Source organism: Sinohyriopsis cumingii, chromosome 4, assembly GCF_028554795.1.
Source record: "Sinohyriopsis cumingii isolate HCF-2022 chromosome 4, ASM2855479v2, whole genome shotgun sequence".
Lineage (NCBI taxonomy): Eukaryota > Metazoa > Mollusca > Bivalvia > Unionida > Unionidae > Sinohyriopsis > Sinohyriopsis cumingii.
Window position 1 is genome coordinate 119,559,420 of NC_142964.1, and position 18,719 is coordinate 119,578,138.

The 18,719-nt window shown below is 36.0% G+C and overlaps 1 protein-coding gene across 1 annotated transcript in view; it reads right to left on the reverse strand.

Annotated features, from left to right (window-relative positions):
• LOC149801997 (uncharacterized) overlaps nucleotides 1-18,719 on the reverse strand; it is an 82,919-nt gene that overhangs the window by 34,849 nt on the left and 29,351 nt on the right. Inside the window, exons 8-11 of the mRNA XM_089956390.1 lie at nucleotides 15,663-15,765; nucleotides 14,906-14,996; nucleotides 12,241-12,355; nucleotides 344-449 (exon numbers count right to left, since the gene is read on the reverse strand). Of these exons, the coding sequence (XP_089812516.1) occupies nucleotides 344-449; nucleotides 12,241-12,355; nucleotides 14,906-14,996; nucleotides 15,663-15,765 (415 nt within the window). The remainder of the gene's footprint in view (nucleotides 1-343; nucleotides 450-12,240; nucleotides 12,356-14,905; nucleotides 14,997-15,662; nucleotides 15,766-18,719) is intronic.

An 18,719-nucleotide genomic window follows, 5' to 3' on the forward strand; every position in this document is an offset into this window, starting at 1 on the left:
AGATCTATGTCAGGATGCTTTTTGCCAAATAAAGCAATTCTGTTGATCATTTCTCAAAAAGAAGTCATTTAAGGATTTTCCTATTTTAAAATGATGGTGGACAAATTTGATGCAGGATCTGCATCATTTGAATAAATGCAAAACAGCTTCACAGCAGGATACTCTTGGCCAAATTTGGACAAATCCCACTGAGTGAAGTTGTTAAAAAAGTGTTCTGTTTTTAGTCAGTGCTACCTAATAACTTAAGACAAAAAAACAGATTAAGCTTAACCTTTTGGTCTTATTTTTTTATATGACTGGACAAGTGTTGTGCAATGTAGAGTAGTGGTGAATTGTTAATTACCTTCCTCAGGTGTCTTCTGAAGGCCAATACCTGGAGGCGTCAACTGCCCAGAGACAGGTGTAAAGGACAAGGTAGGTGATGGTTCCATCAGCCCCAGTCCCACAGACTGAAAAAAAAACACACCCAAGAAAATAAATGATATACAACTACAGCTGTTAATGAGCCGAGTCTCCTGATATCACTGTTTATGTGGAGCAAGACACAATTTTTACAAGACTGAATTCATTATTTTTTGTGGGTTATAAATCACCATGAATCTTGTGGTTGCTACAAAAACAATGAATTTAAACCCAACAAAAAAATATTTTGTGAAAACGATAAGACCCTTTCCACAATGAATTTACCCCTTTTCAAATCCACAAATTTTCCCCTTCTCCAAACCACAAATTTTGGTAGCAAGGAAAATGTTATTTTCACAAAACCATGAAAAATGACACCACAAAAATGCAATAATTCACAGTATTTAATACACCCTATAGAACTGATCACAGTGACCCAGTTTTGGTGAATGACATATTTATCTCAAGAACCAAGTTTATCTGCAATGGTGAAGATATAGCAGAATTAGTTAGACAATTATTTTTTATCAGTAGCTATAGTCTGACTATACATCACCGTTTGTTTGTACCCCCCTACCGATTTCAGTGACGAAAACGTTTACAGTGATAAAAAGTGTACAGAACTAAGTCAACTGAATCATTGATTTATAATTTCTAACCTGACTGTGACCAGAATGGCACTAATACTGGCATCCCCTGCACCTTTCATGCTTAACGGACTTTCCATACAAACACGGTGCCATATTGCGTATACTATGGGCTAGTTTATTTCCATCAGACAACATAATGACATAGTTCATCCTATTCGGTAACTGCCGGATAATTCTGTAAATTGTTGTTGTTATAGGGTTTAACGCCATTTTTCAGCACAAGATAGGCTATACATGGCGGCCAGTATTAATGGTGGAGGAAGAACCCGGGAAAACCCAGGAAAGAACCACCGACCCACGAGAAGCTACCGGCAAGCTTTCTCACATATCCACATTGGCTGAGGCCGAGACTTGAACCCACGCAGACAGAGGTGAGATGGCAGTGATCCATGACGTAGAGTGCTTTAGATCACTCGGCCACCCAATTCTGTAAATTACCATTATGTGCAGAGTTTGGAATTATACCCCTTTGCACACATGAACACAGAAATAAAACTGTTTGTTAAATCCACGTGAAAGGCAAATTTGTTGTTGTCATTCTTTTCCTTTGCTTGATTCGACACTATCCATATCGGGAAGCAGACGACATATGAATGTACATCTGTAATCGCGCACACACTCCTTTGCTGGAAATGGACTTGTCCAGGAACTGGAAATGAATCTCGGGCATGTATGTCTATTATATTGAAAACTTCAGTTAAGTGTGAAATGCGCAGACGATCACGGTGTTAGGGACACTCTACTCACAGTCAGGTTAGAAACTGTAAATCAATGAATGAATTGACTAAGTTCCTTGCACTTTTTATCACATTAAATTTTTCCATTATTGAAATCGGTAGGGGGGTACAAACAAACGGAGATGTATAGTCAGACTATAGTAAACCCTGGAAAGTAGATTATAACAAGCAAATTTTGGTGTGAAATCCACCTTTATCCAACGATTCATTATAATTCCAAGTTTCATCTAATGATCTATCTTGATATAAACTGTTAATGAAGACAGGATGGATTAACAAATGAATGGACATAAACAAGTAGAAAAATAAAATGAATCTAATATATTGCCCACTTTTCAAGGTGCTGCATGGGACAGAATGAACACTGTCTTTAAGAAAAGATTCTAAAAGGAAATAAAACATGAAAGGTATCACTTGGGCATTAAAGCTGACTTGTCTTTCAAGTTCAAAATACTTGAACAGTACTAAATGTTGTGGGACCAACCCAATCATTGGGCCCAGAGAGAACTTAGGTGTACTTAGAGGGCTGCTGTACAGCCCTTTGTGGTAAAGACTGAGCAGTCATTTTTTTGTCAGAAAGAAACAGAAGAAAACCCACAGCTTCAAAGGGTCACATATAGGATCAACATGTTATGCCCTCCACATGACATCCTAACCTTTGAGGTCAACCTTGCTCAAAAACTGATCTTGGCTGATAAATCATTGGATATAAGTCAAGTATGCTGGTGGACAATCTCAATTATTATGCAGGAGGGACTATCTGTGCTGCAAACGAAGATCCCCCTCATTGATAACTACCTTGGGTAAAGGTGTCAAAGGGTAGCCAGGTACTTACCCATTGATAATTACCCAGGTAACAAAATTAGTTATAGGGTACCCATTTAGTTCATGTAAAAACAAAAAAGAAACGCTTCCAAATTCAGATCAAAGATTATATCTGGTGACATCAGGAGCGAGCGAGACATAGAATAGCAAGTACAGTTTGAGGCTCATGTCATATGACCTTGATCCATCATAGACCTCCATCTACTGATCTTATATTTTCAATATGTGCGACCATTTGGCTATGTACAATGAGCAGTTTCCTTATTTTATATTTATAGTAACTGTACATAGCATGTTTCTAAGAAAACAGGTGTTTTTCTTGAATTAGAAACAACGTGTCACAGATTAATTATAGTTTGATACACACTTAAGTAGCAGACCAGTCTATATTGAAAAAAAACAAGGCACTAAATATTAACTGAAATGGGCTTTATCAATGTGAAACGTGGATGTTATATGACTACAGTATGTTAGAGGAGAGGGATTTTGTCAAGTTGAAGAACATGCTGGATCAGGAAATGGACAAATCAATAGGGCTTTACAAATTTTGAAAAAGGAATTCTACAGTGATGTAATACAGCATTTAGAATTTGTGGACTTCAGTAACAGCTAAACATGTGATGTAGACTAGCTAAAGTGAATGTCGTGTATAAATAATTTTTCATTTTGTTTTGTGTCTGTATTCTCGTACTAATCCATATGGAGTTAGCCAATTTGTGACAAGAATTTGAGCTGCAGATCCAGGTAAGTAGCAGAAATAAATGTGCATTTTTCAAAAGGTTTTCTGTAATTATGACATGTAATATATAGATTACTCCTTTTATGCTCAGATTGTACTTTTTTGCCACTCATATTAGTAATAATCATGGTTATACCTCTCAATGGGTTCACATGTATGAACTTACAACAAAACAGTACAGGTTCACATTTAATATAATTTCCCTTTGAATGGGTACCCAGATATCTGATCATTGGGATTGACATGTACACAGATGACTTTTTCAAAAATTTTGACATCTTTACCCTTGGGGCATCTACCATCAGATCTGACCACTGGGGTAAAAGGGATGCTATTAGGATGAAAATCTGTAGAGGTCCTGACTCTATGAAGAACCTGAGGGATCATTCTGAATGATGGGAAAAAGCTGATCCCAATTCACTGGCACTCTTGTCTGGAGCTGGACAGGCATAAAGTCTTGTTCAACCTCGCAGCAAATAACTTCTATCAGCAACGTTCCCTCTAAGCTGTTCATGCGTGCAGCTGCACAGACATCCCCGCGCAGTTGAATTGTTCACCACACAGCTGATCATACTTACCAAATATTCAATCCAACATTAATGCTAAAATCTATCAAAATTTATCAATCTTGTTGCAGTAAGAAGACCTTACTAACACAAGAAGGATTGAAATTTTGCAGACTGCTTGCCAATCAAATCCCACTAACAGCACCCAATCAAAGGACATCGTTCAAATTGCCCTGGCCATCCACAAGCGGTGTATGTTGCATTGTTGGTTTCACTTATAGGAATTTATTTCGTTTTGAATATAAATGTGCCATTCTGATACTTCTTCTTGAGAAGTAAAGTCTGTTTTATCATCGACAAAGCAAACTGCGAGAAAGTCCATCGAAGGAAAGGCTCCGAAAAAGCAAATGACATCCAAGGCTGCTCGTAAGAGTCCATTTCATTCAATCTGAACACTTGCGTTGAATGATTGTTGCATTTTAATTTAAACAATTGATTTTTATTATATTTTTTACATCTTCTTATTATATTGTCAAAATGAAAACATGAAGATGATGCAGACACAAAGCATAAAAAAGCGGCCACTTGTACTTTTAAATCAGCATGGTTGAAAGAACTTGTTGAAACCAAAATGGTAGAATTGAAAATTTCACAGCATGTGGAATTAAGGGAAAAAAAATCATTTTTCTGAGGAAGAAGGTGTTGTTTGCAAAGTATGTGCCAAGGCTAAAGCGAGCGTGCGACTGGAAAAACTTGGAATATGTGGAAATTGGATTATCTAAAGAGACATATTACACAGAAAATCCATTTGGACTCAATAGCAAAATTAAAAAGAACTCAAGCTGGAGCTGGAATCAACTTCTTCCTGATGGAGTCAAAAGGATGATCAATAGATGCAAACTGAAGTGAATGATCACCAATGAAGTAACAGTGAGCAAGTGAATAGTTTTATAGGTAATGTCTTGCTGGCCCTCTCAGTGAATGCTTCGATGCTGTCAGTAATGGATATTCATGATCACATGGCTAAATATTTGAAACTTCCTGATAGCTTGAGAAGTAAAAATTATGCATCTGAGTTTGTTGAATGTATTGATTCAGTTGTCAAAGAAATATGTATGCAGGAAATTCGAGAGTCTAAATTACATACACTTATTGCAGATGAAAGCACAGACATATCTGTAACCAAAATGCTAACCATATACATTAAATATCATCCTGCAGGAATGAAGTGTCACTGAACAGTTTTTGCTGGCATGGTAAAACTGACAGCCTGCGACAGTGGGTCATTTTTTCTGCAATCAAGGAGTTTTATATGACGAACAATCTTGATTTTCAAAGACTAGTCATGGTTACATCAGATGGGGCATCCATTACGCTCGGAAGAAGAAATGGTGTGGCTGCACTGATCCATGCCGAGGATCCTCATCTGACTGAGAAGATCTAGGCATCAATGATGCATGGGGAAAAGTTTCTCTTATGAACAATATTGAGACATCACTCCAGACCGTCTACACATTTTTTTTAGCCGATCAAGTGTTAATGTCTTCGATGAAGATGTTGTCTCTTTTAGGCCACTGAACGAGGTGAGATGGATGTCTTGACATTTTGCTGTTAAAGCGTTGATGAAAAACTACACAATTCTAATATAATATTTTCAGAAGCAGGTCGAGGAAGATAATGATCCGATTGCAAATTATTGTTTAAAAGAACTCCAAAACCCTAAAGTTCACATTGCTTTAACTGTCTTGAATGAATTTTAGCTGAATTAGATGATTTGTGTACAGTTTTCCAGAGAAGCTGTATATCAACCATAAAGGCTGTACAGTTTGTCAAAGCAAAAATTTCTAAACTGAAATCACAATATTTGGAAGGAAATGAAGTTCACTGAAGTGACGCTTTAAAGATGCTGTTGTCATCAACTGGTTATGAAGACACAGATACAGCTGCGATCTTAAGGTTTATAGAGCGTGTCTGCCTGCACTTAAAAGAAAGATTCACAGATGGCGAATTAAGAGAGTGGGCAGCATTTGATACTCATATTATTCAGAATCAATCAAACTTTGATTACGGGAAAGCTGAACTAAGAAAATTAGCGACAAAATACAAACATTTACTATGCCTAGCTGAAGAAACAACACATGCAAAGCTTCAATTGAAATATAATGATCTAAAATTTATTTTAAAGGAAAAACTCCAATCTGGAAGTTTAAAAACTTTTATGTTATTGGCTTCGTGCTAACAGAAAAGTTTTCAACCATGGTGACATTTGTGGATATATGAGGTGTATTTCAAGCTTTGAGTGCTGATGCTGAATGTAGTTTTAGTCTGATGAACAATATCAAAACAAAACTGCACAACAGACTTGAGGTTGAACATTTGGACATGATTATGTGAATTAAATTTTATCTAACAAGTGGACAAAACGTGGCTCTTGATCAGGTATACAAATTTTGGAAGGGTAAAAAAAACAGAAGAGAGCACACAATATAGACATTATAAGGAAGCTTGTTCTTACTCAATTTCTTTTCAAAGTACATATTACCAAGTAAGTACAAACTACGAAAATTATATAAATTTATCATAAAAAATTGCTGATTTAATTTTTCTATTACGTGTTGACTTGTAATGTGTATAGTGTATTATGCATTATTTTTTGCAATTTGTACGGATGTTTTATGATGATCTAAAAATTGTGCTCGTCACCATAATGCTTGCACAATGCAGCGCACATAGCGTGCACATCGACCATTTGCTTAGAGGGAACATTGTCAACCAGTGGCCTCCTCCACAGTTGAGAAAGTCTCTCTGCCACAGACTGGTGCAGAAACCATTCTGCAAGAACGAACCAGCCTTTTCTAGATATGCTGTCTGCCAAGATATTTATCTTGCTTGGAATGTCTTGAACTCTGATTATCTCTGAAGCTGTTCATCTGAGAATTAAAAGGCTTCCATGCAGAGATGTTCTTTTTTAGCATCTAAGGTATGCCACAACCAACATAATGTCCATGGCAACCATAACACAGCAGTGTTTCATCAAGCTGACACACCCATTAGTGATAGGAAAACAGCCTACATTTATAGAATGTTGATATAAAAAGATGTCTCCAAAGACCAGAAACCCAAAAGGACTAATAGGTAAGCACCCCAGTTCAAGACTAAGGCCCTGGTATATAGGAAATATGCCTTGCTACTGCCTAAATCCGTCTATTCTGTAAAGATGAAAATGATGTTTTTTCTCTCTATATGTCATATCAATAAAAGTTAGAAACTCTTACCTTCCCTTGCCTCTGCTAGGTGGCTACTGGTTGTTTACCAATTTGAGATATGGGATATATTAGCAAGGATTTGTGAGGAAGTCTGGGAGGGTTTAACAGTAATGTGATCTGGTAAGTATTCTTAGGGAAACATAATTTACTACAAAATTTACTTTCTCTCTTGATTACATTCCCTGATCACATTAAAGTTAGGAGAATAGGCAAGAGTAGGAAATGCTTGAGAATCTACCATTAGGATCCTTTGAGGGAAGATTGGATGAATTCGGTATAATAAGCACAGACTACTACACTAATGTAAAGACAGCACAAGCAAAGGTCACATGTAAACACATGGCATCTACACACAGGTACAGAAAAAAGAGTGACTTTTCCTAACTCTGAAAAAGTCTCCCAGCTGAGAGATGAAAGCATTCAAACGGATGATGTAAATGTTTCTGCACCAGCTGGTAACAACCCACCACTTCCCTGCTTAAGCCTTCAAAGTGGAGGGTTATTTACTCACAACATTCTATCCACAAATGTAGGCTGAAACTTTTTTCTTCACATTTTCCTAACAAGAGTCAAGCATGAAGAAGTTTGTCAGCAGGGATGAACGCATGGGATTGTTGACCAGGTTGAACTTTGCCAGGATTTTCCTGGAAACATCGCTTGGTTGGGTAGGTCATCCTGCCTGGACTGAGAGGGGATACCAGAACAACTCACAAGTCTGGACACTCATTTTCTAAATAATTCTTGGGATCAGAGCAGTTAGAATGAAGACATAGACCCACATTCCATCTCAAGTTACTGTCAAAGCATCCATGGACAAGGCCTCTGGATCCAGGTACAGAGACAGAGAGTTGAAGGTGGACAGCTTATGATTCCATCTGGTCTCATAGACACCTATCACTGGATAACCCCAAAGTGTTGCAAATATATTGAAAGACTGACAAATGATGGGACCATTCAGAGCACCATCACTGAAACTCCTAGTCTACAACTAGGGTGCAGAAGTTGGGTAATTTGGTTAATCCAACCCCATCCCTGTTTGAGGAGGTCAGTGACCAATACAGAATTGTCAAACATTACCAGGATCACTTTCCTGTACTAATAATGTCTCCAAAAACAACAAAAAAATACACTACCACCTTCATTTCCCAAAAGGTTTATATGAAGAGCCTTTTCATCAGGGCTCCAATTGCTGCTTAACATGCTGAGGTAAGTCCCAGGTTGAACAATCTGGTATCCATACAAACTGTGTGCTGTAAGTCACTGTTTGTCATGCTGACTTAAATAAACTCACAAGCCCTGACTGAAATTCCTCAAGCCAGGACTACAATTTCCACATGCCCAAAATGTCCCCTTTTTTAATACTGTCAAACAACGTTGCAATAGCTTCAAGTGAAATATAAATTCAACAGGGGCCAAAGGGGTTTGAAGGTAATACAAGTGTCATTAGTGTTCATCACTACAATAACTAGGTACTAGATGGTCCAGGTGTTCAAACTTCTCTGCTGGCTTCTCTGAGTGAATCCTGGGATGAACAGAGCTGACATATGTAGATGTTTTATTTGAAGAATGTGCAAAGAATTAATAGTCCCCCCTCCCCATCTTTTTTTTGTCTTGTTTTCGCAGACATGTTTCATAAAGGAAAACTCATGACCCAAGAGTTCTGAACTTTATTTTTGTTGGGCTTTGCTGATACCTAATCGATCTCTAAAACAAATTTCTTTTAGCAATGATCAAACTACAGTAAAATTGGCATAATAAAACTGTATGTGCCCTGAATTGATAAATTTCAAACTGACATCCTGGGAGATAAAAAGTCTAACACAGAGTATCTTTTGAATGAGCCAATATCACCAAACCTGTCATGGCAGTAGAAGTTACATCACTGGTTGAGCAGTGTAAAAAATAAACGACAAAAAACAAATTTACTAGAGCTGAAAATGGCTCCACCACATACAGTGCAAAAATCATGTGCAGTTGACATTATACTGTAAGAATCTTGCCATATGATATTCTTTTAAAACCATTAAGAGAATTTTCCATATTGATTCAGAACTCTTCAATTTACATTCATGGCTGTGTATTACACTGACCTACAGTCCACAGCAAGTATATGATGGACTAAAGACTAATAAATTTACAGCTGTCTGCTGGAATACAGACATATATAAAGGATATAAAAGATCACTTTATGGCAGCCAATTCTTTTTAAATACAATGAAAGTCTTCATTTTAATGCATTTATATCATGTTTTTTAAGTATAATCTGATATACAAGTTCACGATTTGGAATGGAAGGGGGTAAGAAAGTTATTACCAATATTTGGTTAAATAACTTTAGAATCAATCTTCCACCTTTCTGATTTACTACTGTGACAACTGATTTATAGTTCCATACACTAATGTATATACACTAGTATAAACACAATATAGTTACATACTCTTTTGCTTCACTATTTAGTTCTCTACATTAATGTCTATGCATATAGTTCTAAACAATATATAGTTCTATGCACTATTATATACACTACATAGTTCTATACATTAATGTCTAAACATATAGTTCTAAACACTACTGTATATACTATATAGTTCTAAACACTACTGTATACTGTACAGTTCAATACATTAATGTCTATGCATATAGTTCTAAACACTACTGTATACACTATATAGTTCTATACACTACTTTATACACTATATAGTTCTATACACTAATGTATATGCATATAGTTCTTAACACTACTGTATACACTATATAGTTCTAAACACTACTGTATAACTATATAGTTCTATACATCAATGTCTATGGATATATTTCTAAACACTACTGTATACACTATATAGTTCTATACACTACTGTATACACTATATAGTTCTATACACTAATGTATATGCATATAGTTCTTAACACTAATGTATACACTACATAGTTCTATATACTAATGTACACACTACATAGTTCTATACACTAATGCAGTGATCCCCAAACTATTTGTGCCTACAGGCACATTTTAGAATTTATGAGTTGTGGTCCCCAACCACTACTACTTACAAATTTACAAATTCTTATATGCATTGCTTCTGATGTACCTTGTGAGTTTAATCTTTATGTACATTTCCTACTCTTATTATGGCCTTCATTATTCATTATAATTTCTTTAAGGAAAAATGTTTAATTTTGATTACTAAATTAAGAAGACTAAAACATGGCAACCCAAAAAGCCTTGATGGGTGCCATGGTGCCCATAAGCCTTGTGTTGGGGACACTGCACTAACGTATACACTACGTAGTTGTATAAATTAATGTAAACAGTACACAGATCTATACACTAAAGTATATGCATAGTTTTATACACTAATATATTAAAATGCTGTAATGGTCTTGGAATTTTCAAACATTTATTCAATAAAGAATATACAAATTTACAAGTAACAGGCACAATAACAGTAACTTTTAAACTTAAAACAACAAAAACTCAACAAATATATCTTAACTCAATAAAGATATACAAAACCCATCAGACGATATAAATCTACTTTCCATCTAACACTATTTAACAGAAAATCGCACAAAAAGAACATTAATGAACCCATTTCTTCACTGTAATAATATATTTAATTTATATGAAAAAGGCATCTGACCCAACCAAAAATTAAAATTTAGACCAATGTGCCACCTGTGTCCATTTTAAACCCAATTACCATATTTTGTCAATAATACAAAATATGCAACAATAATGAGAGTGAAAAGCAGTCACATGTATACATTTAAACAATCCATTCCACACCTGGTTCAAGAGAAATGACCAGTATTATATCCTAGCCGATACACCTAAAATCTAAAGACCATCTTCGAATGAGATCCCCACTGTTAATGCCAAATATGGCAGACATAGCCTTTTGCACTTTCAACTTGAAGAACATTTACTCCATACAAAGATTGGTGTCGGCATACCAGAAGACTGTTTAAGTTGAATGTTTAATATTTTTCTGTTAAAATTAACAGTATTTCCACTGCTTTATTAGACTATTTTTTTCTAAAGAAAACTATACTGATTTGCAAACTTGAGTGTCAATTGCAATGTCATGTGATCCGAGTTTTTGCAAATGAATACCATCTTCAAGGACTAAACTGCTGCATTAAGTAATAAAATAATCACAACATATTTTTGACTTGTTTAATGTCTCCAAGGTGATAATCAACATATTTCAAGTCTGGGCTGTGCTCAGTTTCTGTGCGAGTCTCAGTCAATCCCTCCTTGTGATTGCACAACAGGCTGGGAATCTGATCTGGGTGCATTCCTGAATCAAACCAACACTGCTCAAGAGTTTATTTGGGGCTTCAATCATGTCTGAAAGGAGGGAAACAGGAGGGAATGATGACTGAGACCCAACAGATATGAACAGGGGAGAGAAAAAAAGGCACAAAACAACTAAGAGTAATCACTGGCTTAATTAAATGACTTGAAGAATTACAAAGCTTAATAAGGCATAAATCACTGTGGGAATTTTGCTTCTGTATGTACAGGAATTTTCATAGCTGTTTTGAATGTTAAGATGGCTTGCCTTGACTGAATGGAGAATAAAGTGTTGTAATACTTCTGACTTGCAAACACCTGTCAACTTTTCCACATTATTTTGATATCGAGTTTTCATAAGGAAATAGCCAGATTACATACAAAACATATTCACTGGTGTATCTACTTGTGAACTTAACAGCTTATACAACAGTTATTTTTACATTAGGCTGGTAATTCTGGCTGATCTGATATGTGCCTTTATGACATTGTTCTCACAACATCAAGTTCAAGTATTTTTTTGTGTTCAAAATCTTTTTTCCTAGATTACTGGTGATAATGTAACTGTAAAAACAATATGCACACATACATCAAGTCCAACTGCAAAATGCACATGTGCTGGCAGATCTGGGTCTAAGCTGTTGGGAGCAATCTGTCAAATAAACGATACAGACTCTGATCTCTCTTTGCTCCCTCAGTTCCAGCAGGAAAACTGAACAAGTACCATTACAAACTGAAAAGGCTCATTTAAAAATCAGTGTCGTGATGATGATAAGCAAACCAGAAATTATACAATGACTTTAGTAGTAGTACTCACCGTCAAACGAATGCTTTTAGGAGTAGCATGATCTGCATGTTCTCTTTCATCTAACTTTGCACGTAACATTTCTATAGAAGACTTTAGATCAGGAATGCCATCTGCAAGCTGCTTTCTGCAAAAGAACTAAGTATGCTATAAACTTGATAAAGTCAGTTCTGGATGAAGACTTGTTACTACCCACTGTCAAATTCAAGGAGTCACACGGATTTAAGTCTGTAACATGAGAAAATTATTAAACATGTATCTTCTTCACAACAAAAAAGAATAGATAGACTCTTTCCTTTTAGTTTATGCCAATTCAAGAGGAACTCAATTATTTCTTGCATGGATCATAACAATGGGTCCAAGTGGACCTGATATCACTCCTGGATAGTCGACATAGGTTAGTTTGTGAATGCAAATTCACATACATTAAGATCCACACCCAAGAAGGTGCAGTGGCTCAGTAGCTAATGCAAAGGACTCCTGAACAGATGGTTGGAGGTTCAATTCCCACCAACTGATCAGCCTTGCTCATTACTAAAATGCAAGGATCTCAACACAATCAAACTCGTCTTAAGTCTTGATAAAAGAAGTTTACATATTAAATACAGTAATACCTTGTGCATTCGCGTTTCTGGATTCGCAAATTCACAGATTCGCGAAATTTTCATTGGTACCCTCTACGTACATGTTTTCTTTATTTTATTGAATTGTACCTTCGTTATATGACTTCTGTGACATATGAAGTTTACCTAGTTTACCTTCCTGACAATGACAAAGAAAACGTCAGTCATTAAGTTTACAGTCCCATTCGTTACTTGGTTTTACCTTACTGTGAGTGCAAAAGAAAACGGCAGCCAATGAATTAGTATAGAGGTAATATTAGTACATGTATACATGTACCGTACTGTAAATGTGCTAGTGTGGCAAATACCCATTAGGCGATACTGTACTCTATTTTTACGTCAACCATTTATTTCTCTTTTTAAGGGTAATGTATTAAGCTAACTTTTAAATGAAATTAAAGTGCTTTGGGAGCACACATTTAGGGTTTAAACCCTAGAAATAAGCATTTATTAGCATTTTTAGTGACTCGTACCAAACATTCACGATTCCTCCTGATCCGCGACTGGTTCTGGAACCTAACCTTGTGAATGTTCGAGGTATTACTGTACAAGTTTAGTATGCAAGATGATCTCATTAATACACATGGATCTCAATCATAACTGAACTCACTTGAGATCTTGATGACATATATAAAAAAAACTTAAAACACTAAATCTGATCGGAAATATGACCTTTAAAGTGTTCATAAGCACAACCAATCTGATGCAAGGTCACCTTCACTATGTGTGGCTACTTCTCATGTCTGATCTCACCTGAGATCTTGGTGATAAAGGCTTACATACCAAATCTGGTCAAAATCTTATAAGGCTCAGCCAATCACATTCAAAGTCACCTCATTATCATGCATGGATGTTGTTATTATCTGGAATCTTGAAGATAAGAGACTAAATACCAAATCTGATTAGAAATATGACTTCTAGAGTGTTTGCAAGCTAGCCAATCAGATACAAGATTACTGCATTAATATGCGAAGGTCTCACTCATAACATAACTTATTTGAAAACAGGACAATATAAGCTTATATATAAAATCTAATTAGAAATACAGCCTTTAAAGTGTTCACAAGCCAGCCAATCAGATTCCTCATTAAAATGCATGGATCTGGCTGATCCAAGGTCTTACATACCAAACCAGGTCAAAATTGGATAAGAAATATAGGCTGTGAAGTTTCACAAGCTCAGCCAATCAGATACAAGATCATATCATTAATATGATTGGATGTCACTCATAACTGAATTAATCCAAGATCATTATGATACCAAATCTAATGAAATCGTATCGAACGTCTGGCCCCTCCTGAGTGCTCACAAGCTCAACCAATCAGTAGCAAGATCGTTCCATTAACATGCATGGATCTTGCTCACAAATGAACTCATCTGGAATCTCTATGAAATATGGTTACAAACAATATCAAATCAAATTAAAATAAAATCTGATATGAAATATGGTCTCTAGAGTGTTCACAAGCTCAACCAATCAGATGCAACAAACTCTTTAACAAGCACAGATGGCACTCATAATCTAAAACATCCAAAATCCTGATGATACAAGCTTACAAATCAAACCTGGCCATTAGTGTGTTAACAAACCCAGCCAACCAGATGTAAAATCACCTTATTAATATGTATGGGTGTCACTGCCCAGCCAATCAGCTGTAAAATCACCTTATTAATATATGTAGATGTCACTCACAATCAGTCACAACTGAGATCTGGATGATACAAGCTTACATACCATATCTGATCAACATCTGATGAGAAATGTAGCCTCTAAAGGGTTCACAAGCTCAGCCAATCAGATGGAAAAACACCTCACTGATAAAGATTTCACTCATACTCATAAATGGTTGTGATGATATAAGCTTACATACTAAATCTGATCTAAATTGAATCAAAATAAAGTCTCTAAGGTGATCAGTAGCAATTGTTGACAGATGGATGGCTGATGCACCAAGGATAAAATGCCATAACATAGATCTCACTTGGTCTTTTGGCCAGGTGATCAATTAAGGATGCCTGTAATGCTTTAGAAAGCTTACAGAACTCAACCTTACCTAAGGGTCTGTGCATTTGTTAGATATGCCTGCTGGACATGTACTTGGGTGCTGACATTATGAATGTCATCATCAAAACTGGGGATGCCAACTGAAATAAACAATAATGATTCAGATTTACAAAAGGGCTTTTACAAAGCTCTCAGCTATTTCCCAGATACTGAAACTCTTAACTCTGCTTCAAATATTTAGTATTGTGAAATTTTCAGCCTGATATCGTTATAATTAAAAAGTGACTAGCATTTGAAAACCCCATGCTCTAATTTATTATTGATATGTTGCAAGTGGCCATTGCTTACACAGACATACACCTAGAAAAAATTTCATGTAAATAGATGGTCACATGAGGATCTCATGGTGACTTGGCATGGAAATGGAATGCCCTATTTTTAATTCATGTTTGGCTTTAAATTAAATTGGATTTAGAAACAATAGGAATATTCTCCCTATCACTTTAACTCAGAACTATTTAATCAGTTAAAAGTTAATGAAATGTAAATTATGTAAAATCAGAAATTAAACAAGAAATTCAAGTGGACCTAATGTTGCTCAAAAGGTTATGATTCTACACCTGAACATTTCACTTTGTTAACTCATCCCTATGCAAATGATATTCTGATTTTTAAAATTAAATCTTTTGAAAATCACTGGTTCAAAATACTTTTCAATGATAGAGGAAAGTGGATGGTAACTAGGTGTTAGTAAATATGTGGATGGTGACAAAGTCAATTAAAAAGATGACTTGTGTATAGGATACCTTGTTGGATTTTCTCAATATAGAGATGCAGACAGAGGTTCCACAGTTGAATCACGCTCAGCAGGTTAAGTTGTCCCCCCTGGTATGTATTGTCTACATGTCTCTGAAATGGAAATAATTAATTCAAACAAGTGGTTGTAAAATCATAGAAAATGTAATACTAGTTTGACCCTCCTGTTGTAAATTGAAAACAAATCTTACAGTTTGACAAGATAAAAAGAAAGTTCTATTTTAGACACCTGTAGAATGAATCACAATCACAAGAAGATGGCAGCATATACTTTTACAGAACATGCGACTAACCCCATCAAAGTCATATTAGGAACTGAGCAGTTTTAAGCTGATGGTATAGTCTATATTACTGCATTTGTTAAACAAAGCATCTTTAGTCACCTAATTTTTAAATGTACTTCTAACTTGTAACTACTGATTCACTTTTACTAATGGGATACTAATTTTAAATTTACTTCTAACCTGTAACCATGAATTCACTTTTACTAATGGGATACTAGTTTTAAATTTACTTCTATCTCGCTAATATTTATTCACTTCTACTAATGGGATACTATTTTTGGATTTCATGGCTGCTACAAACCATGAATTTGAAAACTCCAGTGAAAAAAACACACCATTTATAGAGAAAACAGGATGATAAAATCTCCCTATCCACAAAATCTGAACTAAGAACAATTTTATCATAAATTATGCTTCTCAGATAATCCTAACCCAATCACATTTATGATAGAAATCAACTTTCATACCTCACAAATTCTGACCTAACAGAAAGACAAAATAACAAAATTCTTTCCCATCTGTATACAATATAGATAATAAAAATAGTTTCCATGGAAAAAAAAGCTTTTCAATATACTATTACAATTACTTCCCTTTGTCAACACAAGTCTGCTACCTGTATACTGGATGTTCTTAACTTGTGATGTGTGATTTTGATTTTTAACGTAGCTTTAACAATTTTTCAGTCATATCGCTACGATGTCTGCAATGTGGCAGTTTATAGTGATGTCTAGCACTGGGGCATCATGCCGCAGACATGTAGCATGATGTCCCACCCAGTCACATTATCCTGACACCGGGCCAACCAGTCCTAACACTAACCTCTTAATGCTGAGCGCCAAGCGAGGCAGCTGTTAGTACCATTTTTGTAAGTCTTTGGTATGACTCGGCCGGGGATCGAACCCACGACCTCCCGCATCCGAGGCGGACGCTCTAACCACTAGACCACCGGAGCAGTTGTGTTCTTAACTTAAAAGTTGGTATGTCATTCATGTATTGCTCAGTCCTCTGTTCTTAACTTAAGGACTGAGCAATACATGAATGACATACCAACTTTTCAAAATGAAAATTTGGAATCAAATTAATGACTGGATGTTGAATCGGCCCCCAGTGGGGTCCAGGGGTGATGCCCTGGCAGGGGGGTCCAAAACTGATTTTCAAATTCAAACAAGTATTCTCTGAGAAACATAATTTCAGAAAAAAATACATTTTTCTATTGGATACATACCCAATCACATTAATATTAGCAGAATATATAAGAATAAATACACAAGCATTCAATCTCTAACAGACCTGCTTACTCTGACAAATGTCTATCAGTAGTTTACCAAAATCCAGTGTCTTTTTAACTACCTATCTACAGCCTGCTCATCTTCGCTAGCCAAAAGTTCCGATGTGATAACCCTATCTACAATTTGGCGTATCAAGCAGATATTTCTGCAAGCCACCGCATCCACAAAAAAAAGTAATTCGTTCAAATTTGAATGCTGTTTCAACATGATTGACACAAGGGGAGCACACAACTCGAAAGGATTGATAAGTAAGCAATTTTCCAGTGCCGGTCCGTGTTTGCACAAATACCTTTCACTCAAATACACCTGTAATGACTTCCCTTTGGTACAAGTCGTTCTTTTGATGTTAAACTTCCAAAGTACCCTTTTTAGGTCAATTTCCTCCACCATTTTCAGCCAATGTACAATGCAAAATGCTGTTGGTTAGTTGGCATTACATGCTAAGGGAGGCAACTCATGTAATCCAACAGATGTTGCTAGAACAAAGCACCAATATATCTGTTCGATCGCCAATGTGTAGATAGGTTTATCATATCAGAACTTTGTCTAGTGAAGATGACAGTCTGCTTCTGCTTTATTATTGTGATTGCTGGACATCAAAATTTTTAAGAAATTCTCAAAGCATATACATATAGTTACTGTTAGCATCACTGATTAGTTGACCATCCCACTGTTCTATACCAACAGATGTATGCAAATATTGGCTAAGGCAAGATCAAAATTCCTTCATGATAAATCCAATTGTTTAATTTTATCCCATATCAAACTTGCTGATTTCACATATAATGGCCTTGCCGATAATCATACATATACTTGAACTGAATACAGTATCGCATTCAAGCCCTTCAGTAACAGAGCTGTACAGCCTAAAAAATTAACAGAACTCCAGCATCTAGCATATTTGCAGCACAAAACCCTGCCAATAAAATTAATAAATTAAAACAAAGTCCATACGTTTTTGAAATATCCCATTTAAGCTACAGTGAATATGTAGCAGTAAACAGCATTGCTACACCTTGGTACCCCATCAGAGGGCATTATAGCATGGGTTCTCATGTGAAGGATAAACCTACTCCTAATAACTGCCACCTTAACCAAAGGATAACAGCTAGAGACATGTAATTAATGTGAAGCATTAGATAATGAGTAGGGAGAAACAACAGGAATTTCCTAACTGAAGAAAATTTCCAGGTGAATTCAGTGCCTATAATGAAGCTGTGCATGTGCAGGGCATAAAAATATCTGGTAGATGTTGGTGCAACCATGACTGGACCCCTGTGAAAAGATCTACCATTGGATGACCCCCCAGAGTGCAAATCTATTAAAAGACTGACAGGCTGAGACCACATGATGTGCTGAATCTGACCTATCCTTGATAACAAGCCAGCTAGGACAATGAGTCTGTCTGGGAGATGTCTTGCCTGTAACTGATTTTATGCTCTGAGTACCAATGAAATTACCTCACCAGGAC